The 20,773-nt window shown below is 28.3% G+C and overlaps 2 protein-coding genes across 5 annotated transcripts in view; one reads left to right on the top strand and one right to left on the bottom strand.

Annotated features, from left to right (window-relative positions):
* Window positions 1-20,773, top strand: part of LOC105146410 (uncharacterized) — a 57,475-nt gene that overhangs the window by 25,006 nt on the left and 11,696 nt on the right. The gene's annotated exons all lie outside the window — the stretch shown is intronic.
* LOC105146321 (ras-related protein rapA) lies at window positions 1,910-20,396 on the bottom strand. Of its 2 annotated transcripts, none has more exons than XM_011056489.2 (4): window positions 20,104-20,396; window positions 5,582-5,692; window positions 4,867-5,290; window positions 1,910-3,882 (listed from the first exon to the last, which is right to left on the bottom strand). In XM_011056489.2, the coding sequence occupies exons 2-4, from the start codon at window positions 5,674-5,676 to the stop codon at window positions 3,580-3,582; spliced, it is 822 nt and encodes a 273-aa protein (XP_011054791.1). In that variant the 5' UTR covers window positions 5,677-5,692; window positions 20,104-20,396; the 3' UTR covers window positions 1,910-3,579. The 2 variants fall into 2 exon arrangements, with proteins under 2 accessions (XP_011054791.1, XP_011054790.1); XM_011056488.2 differs by having other exon boundaries at window positions 5,582-5,695; window positions 20,104-20,395.

Consider the following 20,773-nt stretch of genomic DNA (forward strand, 5'->3'; position numbering starts at 1 on the left):
TGTAAAAATTATTATTGAACGAAAAGAAAATTGAATTCAAAACGAATTTATATCAATTATTTCTATAATTTTACATTTTTATATTCATATATTGTGTTATTACTGTTTTTATAGTCTTTGACTCTTTATAATCATGATACATCTACAACGAACAATAATTTTACACACTCATATTCTCGTTAAAAATTGAGTCTGCTGTAACTCTTGAGATAGACTTGGGTAGATTCAACCAAATGTTTCGTTAACATAATCAAAAACGTAATTTTATCCTTACAAAAATGTAGTGTCATCAAACAGTGAACCTATTTAGTAATAATACATTTTTGTAAGAATAAAATTATGTTTGATTATATTAGCCAAACACTTGGTTGAGCTTATTTTAACAAAAATTTTGTAGCTGTTACCAAACTATTTTTTGAGTGTATGTTGCACACACAGACTCTTACAGTATATTCAAACTTGTATATCTACATAAACGTATAAAGAAATTATCCAATCTCATTTTAAATGCATTTTTATAACAGAAATGCGATTGGATAATTTCCTTTATGCATACGTTATGCACATATGCAAGTTTGTTTGGATAGATGTTTAGGACTACCACACTGTAAATGACTGTAAGCTGCATAAGCATATCCCAAGCAGAATCACAAGTCATTGTGATATTAAATTGATGTCAGAATGATTCCAAAATGATCATTAAAAATCATTTTTCAATTATTTCCAACTTATTTTAATTTCATTTTGACATTATCGTGACTTGTTGTTCTGCTTGAGTAAGACCGTTGAACATCTTATGTAAATTAATATGGCGTCTTTTTGTCGGATAATGAATGGTCCAGCAATCTTATGTTATGCTTATGCAGCTTACGTCATTCTGTGTGTGGCTCGAACAGTTTGAATTTATATACTTTTGAATATAATAATATTTATTTTCAACTAAATTATGTATAAATCTAAATCTGAATTTTATTTAAAAAGAAATTTTTATGAATAATTCATTTACTTGATTTTCAGTCGCGCTTGGTTTATTCATCAAAACATATTTGAATATAAAACGTGTTATTATTTTTAAATCTGCTGATTTTTCAACAAAAATTTGGTCATCTAATTTAATTGTTCGGTTGAAGATACACGATATTTATCAGTTTTATTTAGTTGAAGGAAACACATCGAACAGTTGATATATATATATATATATAATGATATTTAATTTTCTTTAGAGAAAAATAATATTTATTTTCAATTAAATTATGTATGATTCACCGAGTTTTTATTTAGAAATTGCAATAAATATTAGGTGTTGGAATTAATTCGTAGCGTTTTTTAATGAAAGAATGTTATTTATTTCACATGAGCATTAAAAAATACATTAATGAAAGTACTTCCCATCACTTGTAAAACGCTACGAATTAATTCCAACACCTAATAATTAATTTAGTTGATTTTGGATCATTTGATTTTGGCATTTGATTTATCTATCAAAAAGTTTGGGAGATGAACAAAACTTTTTGTTATTTTTAAAAATTATAATTGACAAAATCTGTTGTTTGTTTTAACAAAAATTGTATCATATCTAATTTCATTATTTGATTGAAAATATTATTTAATAATTCTCACGGCATTGTTTAGTCAATTTGATACTTGGAATTTAAACAAATATATTACGAAAATAACTAAATGACACGCAAAATTAAATAAATTCTATTAATATTTCTATCAAAATAATTTAGTTGAGTTGGTCTAGTTTTTTCAACTTAGATGGTTGACATAAACTATATATTTGCAATTAAATAATTGAATCAACCATAGAATAAATCAATCATAAAAATTTTGTCCATATAACCAATTTTTTTTTAGTGCAGACAAATGGGAGGTAATGTAGGCAAACGGTGCTGTAGGCAATCAATTTGTAGGTAAATGGGGTCCTCCCATTTTATTTATTAATTTGTAACCCAATGATACAAACATTAATAATTGACATTTGTTTTCATGTGTTTTTCAAAAACAGAGAAAAATCGCAGAAACATATACTTATAAACAAACCAGCTTTAATCGCAGTTTAGTTATACATTTATAATGATATATTTTTCTAATTTATGTTTTTCTTCTACGTCATCATGAAAGAACGGCGTACAGATTATATTTATTAAGAATATCCATTTATAACATTCATACGTTAACATCATATATGTTTCATATTTGATCATAGCACTTAAGATTAGAAAGCTCCTAGAAATCGAATAGAATCAGTTGACATAACTTGATGGCAGATTGGCAGCAGAAACCGAACAAGATCTGTCATTTTAATATATGACCTCGCCATGGGAATAATGACAAGATGGACTTGTTTCTCGTAAGAAGAAAACGTCCAGAAGTCTAAGAATTGGCGTATGTAAATCGAATAGGCAAATCTCCTAGAGATTCCCAAGAGATTCTTTCGGAATGTGCTTTCTGAATCTCCGAATATTTATTTTACTTCTTTTTGACTTTTTAACTTTTTCATGTATATTTTTCATGTATTTTGAAATGTGAAGCTAAATAATATTTTAGCAATAAAACTGTATTGATTGTTTTCAGTTTTCACGTCAGTATATACCTTTATATATAAATATATAATTATGTGTAATTATATATAACCGTTTATATATATGTACACAAAATTTCTTATAAGAAACCAAGTCTTATAAGAAATCATTTAAATGAAAATGACAGATCTTGTTCAGTTTCTGCCAATCTGCTGTCAAGTTATGTCAGCACATTCTGCTCGGTTTCTGCTTGCAATCTGCTATCAGATTCTATCAGCAGGTTCTGTTTGATTTCTGCTGCCAGTCTATTTGCGTAGAATGTTAACAGGTTTTGTCGGTAGAACAAGAGCAGAATGCGACATCAATTGTGATCAGTCTACTAACATTTCCTGATTAAATCTGCTACAAGTCTGTCGACATGTAACGTCTGCTAACATTTTCTATCTGGGTCATATCTAAGTCAATGTCCAGACAACAAAAACTTCAAAATCGAGACATAAAACATCTTTTTTTAAATATTTTTAAAACATCTTTAAGATCTTTAAGATGTCTTATGTTTTGTTTAATCCTTTAAGAAGATTTTAAAGTGAAACTCGGACTCTGATGAGATCGCTATTTTACCAATAAAATAACACATCGACACATATCTTTAGATATATATTACTGCATCAATATCTCACGCACACACATAAATACTTAAATTTTCGTAGAATAATAGCATTTTTAAATGTTTTCCAACTAACGTTAAATATTCATAGAAAGTTTGATTCGTATTTCTAATGCGTTAAAGATTCCGAAACAGCAAAAGAACATTATGGACAAATACCGAATTGTAGATATTGTGAATATCGAATATTTTTCACGGATTTGCGCGAGTTATCCAAATTTCGTGTGACCGATCCAAGGTCCATATCACATTTGTAATCCTCAAATAAATTTGGATCAATTAATCGCTTGACACATTGTATAATAACTGGATAATTGCACGGGACTGAACTAATTCGGTATTATCAAGAAAAATATTTCGCGACAATATTAAAGAGTTCTCATTTTACGATAGGCTACAGGAATTCCTTTTGGAATCGGAACGCTCATGAACTTGTTGCAAATGTTGTAACTGAGTCGCGGACGGCACGTGGGTACTGCTGCTGCTGCGCGAGTTTGAATGTTGTGGAGGCGGCAAAGATTGTCGACGGCGATGTTGTAATGCCGGACTCAAATCATATTTCAACTTCGCTTGGATAAGAAGTTCCTTAAATATTTGAGAGATGTTGAGGTCGTCCTTTGCAGATACTTCTACAAAGCCATTTTTCCATGTCGTAGTTACAAATTCTCTAGTCCTTTCGGTCTCCACCTATAATCAATACATTTTACACTATTGTAAACAATAAATATGTATTAGGTGTTGGAATTAATTCGTAGCGTTTTACAAGTGATGGGAAGTACTTTCATTAATGTATTTTTTAATGCTCATGTGAAATAAATAACATTCTTTCATTAAAAACGCTACGAATTAATTCCAACACCTAATATAACATTTAACATGCGCGCTTTATCAGTTTTATTTATTTTTTAGTACATTTAAGTTTCCTCTTATTATCTGTCACACAGTTTTAATTTGTCATTAAATTTTTAATACTTTGACATCTGTGCCTAAATACCGTATAATATACAGGCAAAATTAAAATTTTATGTTATTGTATGCTTGTTTAAGAATGTTTAAATTCATATAACATGTTTATGTTTTTATTATTATTTATATTATTTGATTTAGAAATATTTCTTATGGAGGAATATGTTTTTTTTTTTACAAAAGAGGAAAAGAGGTTGATTTCTGTTCACAATTGTGTAAATAAAAGAAATTATGCTTTTTGTAAACGACTATGCACGATTTATATAAAAAAAGTTTTCAATCAATTTGCTTGAATTTTTTATATATTGTATATTTTTATATATTGTACTTCTTGCATCCCTAATAAAAAATCTCAAGTTACATTTCTATGTCTAGTTTCTGAATTAAATAATTAATTCTGAATTAATTAATATTTGAAAGTCTCTTTTAAGAAGTTTGTTCGTACGTTCCATAGTGTGAACTAAAAGATGCATTACTCTGTTTTCAGATTTCAATAGCGACTACGGATTTTCAAATTCTTCCAAATAAAACATTCTCATAAAACATTTAACAACGTTTAAAAAATCTGAATTTTAATCAGACCGACACCGAAAACTAAATCAAAAACTGAAAAAAAGTTTTTGATTCGATTACGGTTTCGGTCGGATTTCTGGTTTCGGTCCGATTAAGAGATAACAATTTCAGTCTGATCCGACTGAAACTCACCTCTTTTTCTGTTTTTACAAGATCGATTTTGTTGCCAACGACCACAATCGGAACTTCTCCTTTTGTGCTGTGTATCTGGGCGCGGAGTGTTTTCACCTCGAGAAATGTATTTGAATCATTTACATCGTAAACTAAAATAAAGGCGCCAGCCGATTTGATGTAAAGCTCTCTCATCGCAGGGAATTCGTACCAACCGGACGTATCGAGGATATCGAGTAATAAATGAATTCCAGAAACGTTGAAATTCCCATGATGCATCTCTTCGACAGTTCGCTTATACTTTGGGGTGAAAGTATTGTACAGGAATTGATTAATGATTGCAGACTTGCCGACTTTTGCTGCGCCCATCACTACAATTTTATGCCGAACTGAACTTTCGGACGACTTTCCACTATCACTGTTCGATTCCGTTAGTTTTTCATTTCTATGATAAAAATATATATTTGTTATTAACTTGCATGTTGCTTTAAAAAAACTTTTTTTTTAAATCTTTCATATAAATGAAAATTTTGTTCTTAAGGAAAAGCACATTAACCTGCTTTGTTTCAATAATTCTTATTATATGAACGTTATGAACGTGAGAGAAAGAGAGAGAGAGAGAGAGAGAGAGAGAGAGAGAGAGAGAGAGAGAGAGAGAGAGAAAGAGAGTTCCGCGTATTATTTAAATAAATTAATTAAATTAAATTTATGAGAGAAGAAAACTCTTTTGCATTACCTGACGTTCTTTGTTGTTCCATCCTCCTGTCCTTCTTTTAAGTGTGCTGAAGGTTGTAGACTAAAACGACGGCGAAATTGATGACGCCCTTTCATTATTTGTGCCACAGAACTTCTAGTAAAAAAAATTTACGTTTTATTTAAAAAAAAAATTTATTTATAAAAAATAAATTTTATATTTTAACTAACTGTAAAAAACATTATATATCAATACAATTTTTAATTTTAACTCTTATTTCAAATAATATATTGTAAACTTTCTCTTTTTATTCATTAATGTTTTCTCTGAAAGCGTGTTAACAATAAGAAAAAATCCAAGTAAGGAAAGAATAATTAATGAAAATTGAGATAACTGAATATTTTCTACCGTCTCTAGTTTTACTAGGTCTGCGAAAAAAAGTAATGAATTAAAGAAATTACCATTTCTTATACATATATCTTATCTGCACAGGTTTATAATGACAAAAATGTGTAACTAGTATTTTCTTATTAATGCTGATCTACATATATTGAATTATATTTTAATAAATTTATAATGCAATAAAACAATGTTGGTATGTACGATAAATAGTAATTAAAATGTTTAATTGCATTATAATAATAACGGTAATAAGATGACAGGAAACCTATCATACGGCATTAACATATTTGATTAATATAAGCGAATAGAAATTTATTATTGTTGATACGACTTACAAGGGGAGACAACTCGAAAATTTAGAAAATTCTGAAACGTTGTATGAAATAGAATAGTTTATCCATAACGTAGAACTATTTTTCGTTTGTACCATCAATGGCATTTTATGTTCTCCTTCAAACTATATAATTTTTATCTGAAATATTTTTCTCTAAAATGCACTATGCAAAAGATATTTTAGGGTATCAATTAAAACGAAACTCCCTGTACAAATTGATATATATATAATATATATATACATATAATATAATTTATACACTTGTAAGAAAAGGAATAACATCATAATAATAAACAATTACATTACGATTAATAAATATTTTGCGGTTTACACGCACGCACGCACACACACAAATCACAATTAAAAGTAATAAAAGTTATTATTATTATTTTTACCGAAATAACTCAAACAATTTGTTAACTTAAAATTAGAAACAAAGATTTAAAAAACAACACGTGTCATAAAAATTTGTGTTCCGACAGCAATATTTTCAAAATTTTATTATACTTTTTCTCAAACGGTAATATACTTCAATAAATGTTGAAAAAATTGTGATAGTCGAGAAAGAAAGGGAACTCTTCAAGATAATACTAATACTTCGTTAAAATGTGCAGCCTATTTTTACGATTCAATCTTCACAGCAGTATTTTTTTATCTATAGGATTCGTCAGAATTTATCATCTGAGAATACTTTAGATTGAAAGGAGAATAATTATAAAGGTTGTTCTCAGCATCCGCAATCTCCTCTTTCCTATACAAAAGCTGTTCAATAACATCCAGTAGTACGATAAAATGTGTGCGAAGTATCCAACGCTATTACACGATGACCTGAGAATTACACAAATTCCGTGAACTTCAATTCTCTATCGTAATATAAATGCAAATATAATTTTTAATGCATAATATGTTGTCATAAATTTGAATTCTTATGCCTTTGTATAATACATATTATAAAAATAATATTCGTGTAATTTTTTTATACTATTCATAAATATATATATGTTATAATACATAATAATAATATATAATAATTTTATATATGTTATAATAATAATAATTTATTGAAATGTAAACGAAATGAATTATTATGTATAGATATGAAAGTTGAGAATGCAATATAAAACATAAACAATAACTCTATTTCCAAACATAAACCTTTAATAATTAAACCTCTAATAATTAAAATAATAATAATAGTTTACAATGTAGAAGTAAAGAATGACTAAATACTTATAAACAAAAGTTAAAAAAGGAGCATACAGCCAATATGCCGGTCATTTATTACGATGTTATATATTTAAAATAATCATTACAAATTCAAATTCATAGACATTTCGGCCGATACTAGGCCTTCTTCAATATACAATTCTAAATCAATATACAATTTTCAATCTTCAATATACAATTCTACTATAAAATTTTAAATCAGAAGTTAAATAAGTTAAAAATTACAATTTAAAAATTACAAGAGATTAAATCTTAGTCCAATTATAATGTGCGTCAGTTAGTATAAGAAGTTGAGTGTATGAAACTGTATAAAGTTCTTATGAAATGGTTGAGTTTTGTGTGACTATTACAACATTAGTCCGCTATTAATTGCAAATCCTCGTGTCGCAAAGCGACATTTTTCTAATTTGAATTTACATAATTACAAAGTTATAAAGATTTTTTTAATACATGATTATAAAGATACTACAAACGATTACTTAACATATCTTTGCTCGTATATAATAGAAGTTACAATTTTCCACTTTTTATAATTTAATTTGAATTTTTAAAAATGGGAGAAACTTTTTAGTACGTTAACTTGTTAACAGAATTTTTGTGTTTCTCTGTATTTTGTCTTCCTGTATTTATATTAGCTAGAAAAATTAAGAAGGGAAAAATTAGGGAAGTGAGATGAAAGTTGTAAGTAGGAGGTTATTCGTTTAATAGGGGCAAGTATGATAATCGATCGGCGTAACTTTGCTTATTCAATCCTGATTTTTGTTCTTAATATGTATCATCCCAATGAAATTGTTCTTTTGTAATACGATGGTTCTGAATCTAAGATTAAAATATTGTTCTAATCTAAAACATGATCTTTGTTTAATTAATGGCAAGATACAACAGATAACAAATTAGATTTGGTTTATTAATATCTGCTTTGTGTTCTTTGATTCGAGTGTTAAGTTTTTCTTTTAGTTTGTCTCACATAAGAAGAGTCACAATCTTGACAATTTATTTTATATATTACATTGTTATTATCTTCTTTTTTTAACACGTCTTTTTCGATGAATTTATCTTATTTTTTAATAAATTTATCAAATTTGTTCATGGGTTTGTATGCAATATTAAATTTATGAGATAAATTTTTAAATTTTTCAGATATTATATTAATATAAGGAATAGTAAAGAAGCTTTTTGAATTGTGATTATTAAAACTGTTATTGTTATTATGTTGTTTTTTCTTCAGTAATATATTTGTATGAAAGTAATTTGATTCTGCTGTTTATCATGGCAAAAATAAAATCCAAAGGATAATCATTATCAATTAATGTTTTTATTATATTGGATAGGGCTACGAGCCATAAAAAAAAACAATATAATGTAAATAAAATAGTATAATTAAAAACAAAGATATAACAAATGGTATTTCGACCCTACAGACGGCGTTTCGATTCTACTTGGATCATTTTTAATATTAAATAAAATAAAGCATAATTGTTAAATTTAAATTAAACGGTTTAAATAAATTAAAAACGAATTAACTAATGGCATAATAGCAATGTAAAAAATACCAACTGAGACGCAAAACCGCAAAATCGCATCATGTGGATGTCCGGATAATATATCTGTTCCTTTGTGCATCTTACGCGTTATAACAGGTTCAAATTTAACAAATGAGAGTATGAATGTGTAATGTTACAGCCCGTTACAGATGTATCTTGATAAAAAAACCAATATATATATAGAAAAATCTGCAATATTCTTATGTGTATCTCAAGAATTATGGCAGGCTCAATTTTTAACGAGAATATGAGTGTGTAAAATTATTGTTCGTTGTAGATGTATCATGATTATAAAGAGTCAAAGACTATAAAAACAGTAATAACACAATATATGAATATAAAAATGTAAAATTATAGAAATAATTGGTATAAATTCGTTTTGAATTCAACTTTCTTTTCGTTCAATAATAATTTTTACAAGCAAATTTTCGGCATTCCTGTTGGATCACCTCTGTCTCCAATTATAGCCAAAATAGTTTTACAAAATTTGGAAGCTTTAGAAAGATCGGTTCGACCTTTATTTTATTTACCGATACATGAACGACATTGTCTTGACAGCTCCTTCTGATACTATTGAGGATATTCAGAATATTCTCAATTCGTTCTTTCAATACATGAAAGATTACAATTTACCATTGAAATCAATACTTGTGGTAGATTGAATTTTCTTGATACCCGCCATCATTATTGATAACAATAAAATTATCTTTGATAATTTCAAAAACCGACTCATAACACACAAATCGTTAACGGATAGACATGTAGAACGCGACTATCACGTATTTCATAATGTAGTGACTGAGAGCTCACTCGCACGTGTACCGCATGAAAAATTCACTGACAATGAGTAATTTCTAGCGATGGAATTTTTAGCAAGTTTTACGTTACGTAAAACATAGACATATAGACGTATTTCAACAATCAATGTCATTTATGAATGATAGCGAAATTTTTGTATAAGAATTCGATTTTAAATTAATTTTTAAACGTAATTAATCGAACAATTTAAATAACACGAAAATAACATGAAAAATTTAGGTGACACAAATGTGCATAATAAGCAGACACCAACACTCGCGGATATTAAATATTGTATCATATCACTAAATATGGAATTAATTGCGTGATGTGATTGCATTACCGGACGCAAAATTAAATTATACAGCAACCGCGGATAATTCGAGAGATTATTTTATAGAAAGAGACCCGCTGGCAAAATATGGATTCGGGCTAAACACAAACATTCTGTGTCCCATTTATTTAAGCAACTATGACATCGATCTATACCATGTAAAGCTCATGAAAACTAAATAAATATAAATTAACTCAAAGCGATTATTATTCCATCACAGATATTAAAAATTTTGTTCAGTAAATATAAATAGGTAACATTATGTGATATAATTCGGAAAAGATTAATTACTTAATCTCAATTTAAATATATTAATTAAACAGAGATGGACATTAGATGTGTAATATAAATGAGGTGTATCATCTTCAATAGATTTACCATTACTGAATTCGACAGAAAAAATGTTTGTATCACGTCAAGTTTTTCAAAAAATTGAGATCAAGGTATAAAAAAATGCATTTTTGGCTATTTTTGAAACAACAGTTGCAAGTGAACTTGACACGCTAGAGACTTTCAATAGGAATTGAATTAAAGCTTGAATCTTGTACTTTAAAATGATTATAATGAAAATAATATTACACTTGCCTATTTTGATCAATAATAGATTTTCGCACGCGTTTACTATTCCTTAAATACTCATCATCATTTAGGGAATTTTATAATTGCGCATCCAAATAAGTCTCCAAACTACATTTTTTTAATCCGATATTAACTTTACTTGTTCTGAACTGAAATGAAAAAACCTAATGTGATACAAAATTTCACTACCAGATTCGGATTCAGCGATGTAAAATCTACGGAAAATGATACATTAAACGTTGCACGTATAAATCCATCTGTGTTATGTACCAAGCGTTGTCTTTTTCGCTTGCCGTTCTTGCGTAATTAACAGATGTTTATTTGTTCGATCCGTTTATCATTTAAATTACTCCCGTTTTCATTACAGTCTTTAAACCTTGCAACGTGACAAAAAATATTTTTTGTGTCATTGCAAAAGAACCGTAGTTTGATGTGCGTGCAATAAATAGTACGTGCGTGCGTGCGCGCGCGCGTGTGTGTGTGCAATTATTTGTATCTGCCAACGTGGAGAACAAGTGCGCTAATGTTGTATGCAATGTCGATTACAGATTCCAAATCAGCAAACATTGGATCTAATGATTAATTTGCTGATTGCGGCGAGAACGCATTATGCAACCAACCGCACCGATCGTTTACATATTATCGATTAACCTGAAATTAACCTTAAAATTTTTCAGCATACAGATTTACGGCTGGTAACAAATGGAATCATTTCAATTGCAAATCTATGCCTTAAGCTTTGCGCATAATAAAGAAAAATATTAAAAACAGAAATAAATATCAAAATTTCAATCTATCAGAAACCGTCGGAAACCGATTTTATCGAAATACATCATTTCTGATAGATTTCTGATAAACTGAAATCTTTACAATATTTACTCCTATTCCTAATATTATGTTTTACTTACCCCTTACATCTTACGATAATATAATTATTTTTTTATTCATTAATGTAAAAAAAAGAGATATTTAAATATAATAATATAAAATTCTTAAATATTTCAATTAAATAAGTATTTATTGCTTATTATATGCAATCAAAAACCTAATAATTATTGTAATGAATTAATTCTATTTCTTACTTAGATCTGTATTTATACAAAAGATGTCAATAGAATGCATTCGTATTTTTTACCTAAATATTATTTACAATTTTTATGGATTTTTTATTAATTATTGAATTAATTTTACACATCACACGTTTGAGTAATATATTTCATTTTGTAACATACAATTTTGTATAATATTTCAAAAAATATCATCATCATTTTACCACAATCATTTTATCAATTAAGCGACATTAAGCAACAATACACTGTCTATAGGAGTTTTCATTATCTTCATATAAAACATGCAAGCGAAAATTATAAGAACATTTGTTTTATTTATTCTAACTGTCGAATTTATGACAACGGACATATTGTGTAATTATTGTCGCCGTCGATAAAAAATGAAATGATTCTTGTTTATATGGAATTGTTTATATGGAATTGTGATTCTTGTTTATATGGAATTGTTTTAATACAATTAGCAATAAACATCTCGCTTGACTCATTTATTTATATTTATTATTTTATCAAAAAATAGCGTTTTAGTCAAATTATTAACTAAAGCTAATGCTTCATCTAAAATGTACGCCCTATGACATGCATGTAGCATTTCATACTGTTATAAACGAAAGTAATCACGCTGATGTTCATTCATAAATGTTTAATCGGCAAATTATATATATCAATATTAGTAGCATTAAATATATTAACAGTAAATTCATATACAGTTACCCTACAAATATCGCGTATCTGGTCATGGACGAAGTAAATATTCATGTATAATTTTATTAACTGAATAACTACAAACTTATTCTGATTCAAATAACTGACTTCGTGCTTTATTCTCTTTTTTATCGTATAAATTGATACTATATTTCAATACAATTTCTAATACCTTATTTGCTCGATTATTGGTAATTTCAACTTTTGTTATCATTGTGCAATTTAACGAGCGTAGCTAAATCCGAACTTTATAAATTAATATAAATATTATAAATAGGGGCAGTTGGTTTAGGGAAGCAATATTTTTAAAAGGATTTCTAAAAAATTATTAGCTTTTATCAGACGTGAATAATTAAGAAAATTATCCACTCGAGGTTTTACGTTTGTTTAATTCCGATTTTGTTCTACCAAAGGAAAATCTCAGAGAATGACGTATTAGCGCCTAGGCTAATTTAATAGCGAATTCGATTGGATCCACACTAATGCATATTAAAATTGTCGTACACTAATTTAATTTATGTAAAAAAATTATAAGATACAGATTTCACTCAACGGTACAAAATGTATTGGGGATTTTATGATTTAATCCATTTTTATATTTTCATTAAGCATATATTTTTGCATCAATTTATTTTTGCTTTAATGTGCACTAAGTGTATCGAATTTAAATTATGCATGAAGGCAATAAATTTAAAGAAATAGGATTTTTTAAAAGAATTCCTAAAAAATTGTTGAATAAGGGCAGTAATGATTTAATTGCATATGGACAACACGAGTCTTAATCCAGCTCTGCCTGAAAAGCAAGTAAGGATGTACGAATCATCCCGTGATGTTTATTGTTCGTTCATAATTATGCTCGACTTTCTAAACGAATTACGTGTTGCTCAGCTCATAAAACTCACGGACTCGCACAATATATTATGACCAGCTTTTATTTCGATTAGTCTTAGAAAATGCATTTCGCTTTACGAGAGAACGCCCTTGTTGTTCCATAGATTTACATTTTTCTCGCTTCTTTCAAATTATTCCACGATTTACAACGAAAATGAATGAATGTAATAATACGCTTCAAATCATGTTTTTACGATCGATTATACGTAAATTGGTAACGTCTATCATTTCTTAAAGCAAATTCTACGGATCAATTTAGTTTATTTAACTTATAGAGAATCCCAGGATTTTTTAATCTCATGAAAATTTTGCTTTAAAAAATTTTATTATACATGTATACAAAGTAGTGATTGCCCTCGTGAGCAGGTTAAGCGAACTAAACTTTGTCGAAAGCTTTATTTCATGATGAATTATTTAATTGTCCGGTCGTTATTTAATGTGCAAATACGTATAACTTGTAAAGCTGCGTAAATTTTGACTATTTGAATAAAAAAAGATATGAAAATCCCTTTAAAATGATAAAATGCAATAAATAATTAAAGATATTATGACCAGTTAAAAAATCAAATTTTTTTCAATTTTTTTTCTGTTATATTATTAAATAGTATTTATTAAATGATCGATTTATTACATTACTCATTTCTATTTATTACATTACTCATTTCATAATTCAAATGTTAAAACCACTTTTTAATAAAAATTGAAATTGGAACAAAAATAAAAATAAAATTTCAGAATTTAATTTAGTTTGTGTAAAAAAGATTCAGATTGCAGACGGACGATTAAATTCAATCATTTTCGTTATATTAATTTTACATATTTCTTTTGACATACATACGAGCATTTATTAAATAAAATATTCAGTGAAAAATCTTCTTTAAAAATTAAATTTAAAGCATTTAAAACAATATTTAACTATTAACAGAAAAGAAATGGTCGCATGTCAGAATTTATCAAGAAATAAATACAAAAGTCAATAAATGGAAACCAACATGACAAGAAAGATTGTTTTTCATTCATAAAGTTATCGCTGGATTAACAAATTATCACCATATTCTCACTCAAAAAAAAACGTCATATTTTTAAAACTTAAATTTTCACTATCAAACCATGTATACGTATTATAATAATGAATAAATATACTGTAATCAGGGAAATATGGGGAATATATAATTTAACATTTACAAAAGGTCACAAAGAATAGAATTCTAATCTAACTTATAATCGAGGTCGAAAGAGTAAAGATTAACTTTTTTTTTATTTTCCGCATATAAAGTAAAAAAACAAGATTGATTATAATGCAATGTGCTATATGCATGTGAAATAAATGCGATACATCAAATACGTTTTCATTTTATATATCATAAATTTATTTATCAAAAATTTCTATATTAGGGTAACTCCGGCAAACACGCCTCGCTGGGATTTACTCCACAGAAGTCAGAAAAAATAGAAAGAGTGAGGATAATTTTCCTGCAACTACTTTGTTACATGCTTTTATGCTATATTAGTATTGTGTTATGATTTCAGTTCCTTACTGTTAATATTAATGAAATTATTGTGAGTTTAATCGATTTGTCACTGTAATAAGTACCATCATAAATTAAGTACCATCATAAATTAAAATCTACATAAAATCATTTTGTGTGGGGCATGTAAAAAATTTAGTGGTTATTTCGTGATACATACGTATAGTGGAATAGTGAAGCATGTTGTATAGCAAAATACAAGTGTTTTGCTTTCGTATTCTTTGTTTAGTTTGTTGTCTTGTATATCTCACTTGTTTGGGATATATGGCATTTTTGGCGAACGGGATTTATGCTCAAAACATACAACTATACGCAGATTGAATTCAGTGCACTAAATGCAATAAACGCATTATATGAAATATGTACCTCATGTCATAACACTAATATATGTAGGAAGATTGTAATTATTATTTATTATTTCATATACATATTTACCATTCTTATTTCTTAATATAACTTTATAAACACATTTTATAAATTATTGTGTTATTTTACGTCTTATTTATATGCATTATTTGTAAACTTTTCATGAGCCATACATACCTCTCTCCCTTCCCCTATAAGTAATCATATATCCCATCCCTATGGGATATACGGCAAAAATGCAAGAATTTCAAAAAGTTTATTTTTTAATATGAAAAATAAATATTTCGGATTTCTAATATTTTTTTTCACAATAGTAAACAGTACAAAATTTTTACTGATATAGTTCGTTTACTTTAAACATAATAAATAATACTTAATAAATTAATAATACTTAATAAATTAAGTTTTTGATAGATGCGGCATATATACCGGAGTTACCTTATATGCATGCGACGTCAATTTAAAGTCGAGATTAATTAGGATTTACATTCTCGACTAATCGCGGCATGTCCAACATGAGATTGAATTGCGCAGGTTAAATTCGAAATGTATTTTAATCAGTATCTACGGAATCGAGTCTTTAGGAAATTAATTAGTGGCTGGAGTTATAGCGATAAAGTCTGACAATGAATTGTTTCGGCGGCATGTGTTAAATTAATGACATTCTCTATTAATTTGCAGTTAGAATAACTTTAAAAAAGATCTCTTCCAAAAAAGCTTTTTCATTTTTATTTTGAAAAAATGTAAGTCTCGCGCGCGCGACACACACACACACACACACACAATAAAAAAAGAGCTATTAATAATAGCTAAAATAATAGCTATTAATAGCTTTTTTAATATAACATCGTGTAATAAAAATAACTTTTTCCACATATAGAAAAATCGAAATGTTCGTGAAAGTAGAGACGAAATTTAACACAGATGTGCATTTGATTTGCGATATCAAATTATTTAATTAGTAATGCCAATGTTAATTTTGTCTCTATTTTCACCGAAAATTTGATTCTTTTTGTATACAAAAAATGCTATTGCACGATATAGTAGCACATCAAATTGAATAGAGTATATTAAAATATTTGAAAAATTAAAGAAAAAAGTCAGAGTTTACAAAAACTTCCACTGAAAGATCAAAAATTGATAAATAATTACTGTTTTGCAAAGCTAAGAGAACTATTTGTACTCACATTTCTTCGCAAAAAAATCAATGAAAAAGATGTGACCAAATAATACATTTTGCTCTAATGCAAATGTTCTTCTGCTCTTTTTCATTTTAAATTCGTATTGTTCCATAAAATGAAAGTGCCACAATTTATCATAACTGCTTGGCAGAAGAGCAATAGGTCAAATGGCGCCGATTTCTTTCATCACATTCATGCGAATAATTACTAATTACTGGCTTTAATTATCGCTTTGCTATATAAATAATTGGTACAGTATAGTTTATACACGGAAGGAAAAATAAAGCTATGCGACGTTACTTAACAGATTTAAGTGTCAAAAATTAAAATTATGTAGACTATGTAAATAGGTATTAAGCAAAGTTACTTTTGGAAGGCCGCAGAATGAATTGACATTGAGGTAGTAACCTCAAGCCGATTACAAATTCCGTCATACGAAAATGTGTTAAAAACACAATAAAATTTGTATACATCATAGATGACTGAAAATTAATTTATTTCTTATTGATTGTGTTTTCACAAGTACGATTCTATCAATTTAATTATATTGTCTGAAAATGAATATTAATAAATGCGCAACGAATATAGAATACAAGACAATTATACAGTTAAGTTGTCATGAAAAACGGTAATAAAGTAGTGATAACGAGAATCATTACGATATTAATTTTGTGTTGAATTTTATTCAGGATTAAAAATTTCTAATAAATATTAAGATTGATACTTAAAATTACATTTCTGTAATAATTAGATAATACATAACACGTACATTTTTATGGTCAAAATATTGCTCAATATTTCAAATACAGTACTCGAATATATCACAACACGCATGTCATGTCTTTATCGATTATTAAAGTTGATCGAATTTTCAAAACGCTTACTATACTTTACTATACTTTACTAGTTTGTAAACATTTACAAGTCTTGAAAAGAAGATTTTCAAAAGTCATTCCTCGTTAGTAAATTTCAAATTTGATAGCATTGCATTCTCCTGATAGTATCAGACGAACTATTACTTGAAAAAGTCAATTCAAGTTTCAGAAACGCGTACAGTTATCTGAGATGTTGTTCTCTTACATGGAAACTTTCTATCGAAGCAGCATCTACTCGTGTCTTTTATACGCGCCAAACGTATGATTTCTCCCTTAAAGTTTATACGAAACTCAATATTAGTTTATATTAAACCAACTAAGAGAGATAAGAGTAACTTTAATCCGAGCCTCCAAACGGTGCTAAGGGTAAAATGACAAAATGCGATGTAATTTTAAGTTATTAAAAGGATGTCTTGCTACTCTCCGCTGCGTAATTCGAAGTGATTGGATCTCGGCGAAATTGATCTCGGATTTTATTAACAAGCAGTTTTTAACATGGCGACTCGTTTTGCTGTCGGCGGGTTTTAAAGATGCATATGTGGTTCGCAAAGTTCGCAGTTTACGATCAATGCGTGCTAAGATTACGGATCTTTAATACATACACGATGCAATCTCATTATCGTCACCTAACTCGAAGTGTTTGTGCAAATGGAACTGCACAATTATTTGGGGGTAGGAAGGAAAAATCGCGTTGAAAATATCATTGAGAACATAATCGCGCGCGAATATATACATGAGAGTTAATCAGAAATTTTGATCCGACGTCAACTTCGATAAAGTATAGTATGATTGATATCTCCGCTTGGCGGGAGAGCAGCAAAAGCAATGGACCTCGATAGATATGTATTCAAGAAATGCTGTCGTCACATCTCATAAATATACGAAAATATAAAATAATAAATAGAAATACATCCCGATTAAGTTTTAATAAGTCCGCAAAAAAATAAACACGAATGCTATTAGGTGTTGGAATTAATTCGTAGCGTTTTACAAGTGATGGGAAGTACTTTCATTAATGTATTTTTTAATGCTCATGTGAAATAAATAACATTCTTTCATTAAAAAACGCTACGAATTAATTCCAACACCTAATATTTTCTCACAGAAGTTAGAGTGTCAGGTATTGAGAATTAATTTATCCCGATGTGGATTATTTTATTTTTAGAAATAAAGCTGTATTAAGAGAAACTTACATAAAAAAATTGTCATTACTCTGCAACCATTTGTACCAATTATAAAGGTAGCAGTATCTGATCATCTGGCTCCTTATATAATCCATAAAGTAATTTTTATTCCCTTTATATATTATTAAAAATCTTAATTTATTAATAATAATTGAACCCACTTAATAATTGAACGCGTGCAATAACAATTTTTTATTGAATAAAAATTGTCTTACTGAATACTGAATGAATATTATTTCTATTTAAATCAATTACGTAAATGAGTCTTTAATAAAATCTCTATAAACATTTCTATATAAAATTTTTATGACAAATTTAAAGAATTTAAGAAGGTAAATCGTTTCGTTATGATTGTGTAATTGTGCACTAGGAATCTTTAAAATTTTGATTTACAGTCAGTTGCCTTCAGCAACAAATTCAAATCTCTCTCATATGTGGAAAGATTATCATTTTTTATGAATTATGTATATAACATAATATTATGTATATACATAAAATATTTGTACGTAATAGATCAGAAGTATAATATTGTAGAGTATATAATAAGCTGAAAATAAGTATAAATAATATCAGGAGTATCAATGTTATTAATTAATCACTATTTGAATATATAAGATAATTACATTGACTACTAATGAAAATTAATGTAACTACTCCGCTAGTTTTAAATTTTATTTTTGATATTGCCAGAAATCCTACTATTTGATTTCAAAATAATGTGAAGGCAGCAAATTATATAATCTTCGACATATAGATATCCGTTATAAAACGAGCGTTATAAACTTAGCGAATTTATTGAGATTTTATGTTTTATTACAAATTTTAAAGCAAACTTTTTATATCAGCTATATTATTTCGTAGGAAAAAAGTCTATACTTAATTATCTGCAACTCCTAACCTCTAATATTTTCAAAAAATAATATTTAAATATAACTAATTACTATTTACTTTAGCATAATATAATTATTATATTGAATATAATTCTTATTGTTAAGTATTACCTTAAGTTAATATTAAAATACCATGAAATAATCATTAGAAATTGCTAACACTTGAAATCCTCACAATCCTAATAAATACTATGACGCGATTTATTGAGTACTTTTTATGACATTCTTTGTAGAAAACTAAATTAAGACCGATACATAACAATTATTTATAATATAACAATTATAATTATATTTGACTGCCCAAATTAAACTAAAATTTTATTAAGAATAAAAAATAGGATTCTTTACTAATATCTATAATACATTAATCCGCGTCTTCCAATTAATAAATTATATTTAAAAACAAAAAAGAAGTGCGTTATCACACTTAATTGCAATTATCTCGTCAATATTTCACGTTCATTCATATTGTACACGCTCGTACATATCCCGACAGTTCCGGAGAGTTATACGTATTCTTTCGGCCATATTATATTTTGAAAAAACTTGCAGGCTATTGAGCTATAGATGAGTTTCAGTATGTGTACACGCGTATATATGGATATATATATATATATGTCGAAAAAATGAAAATTTTGATCTTCGAATTGCTACTTACGTGCAAACAGTCACGTCGAAAGAAAGAGAGTGGTGTTTAACAGGTGAAAATTAACTTCTTAACTTCGTGCCAAGAGCGGAAAAAAGGTCACCAAAAATTAATAATTATAATAATTTCTCCGACAAAACTCTTGAGTCGCAAAGTTAACAATACCGACCCCGAATGTACGTTCCCTAAATTGCTTCGCCAACTAGACGTGACACACTGATAGATGAATACGGCAATGCGGACGAGCCAGCTCTGTCCGGTACTTCGATATCGTACCGGGACCGGGTAGTATCCCCGATGCTTTTAGCAGCGTCTGCGCTCTAGTAACCTTCATCCACCTTCTGCGCGTTACCACTATTTGACACACTCTGGAGTAGAGCATGCTCGAGTGTAACATCTCTCTCTCTCTCTCTCTCTCTCTCTCTCTCTCTCTCTCTCTCTCTCTCTCTCCTTTTCTCTCTCTCTCTCTCTCTCTCTCCCTTTCTCTCTCTTTCTTTCCCTCCCTCTCTCTCTCCCTCTCTCTCTCCCCCTCCCTCCCTCCCTCCACACACTCACGCGCGCACCCACACACACACACACACACACACACACACACATACGCATTCTTGCTCTTTCTCTCATCCCTGCAGAACTATCTTTCTCTTTCCTACGGAAGCACCTGATGGAGATGAAGTGAAGGTTT

Source organism: Acromyrmex echinatior, chromosome 3 (assembly GCF_024713525.1).
Source record: "Acromyrmex echinatior isolate Ae372 chromosome 3, ASM2471352v2, whole genome shotgun sequence".
NCBI classification, from domain to species: Eukaryota; Metazoa; Arthropoda; class Insecta; order Hymenoptera; family Formicidae; genus Acromyrmex; species Acromyrmex echinatior.

Bases quoted from the DNA above. Each gene is read 5' to 3' on its own strand.
- LOC105146321 (XM_011056489.2), bottom strand. From the start codon at position 5,676: ATGAAAGGGCGTCATCAATTTCGCCGTCGTTTTAGTCTACAACCTTCA. The intron at 5,291-5,581 runs GTAATGCAAAAG...TTTTTATCATAG, and splicing joins GGAACAACAAAGAACGTCAG to AAATGAAAAACTAACGGAAT. The intron at 3,883-4,866 runs GTGAGTTTCAGT...TATTGATTATAG, and splicing joins TTGTAAAAACAGAAAAAGAG to GTGGAGACCGAAAGGACTAG.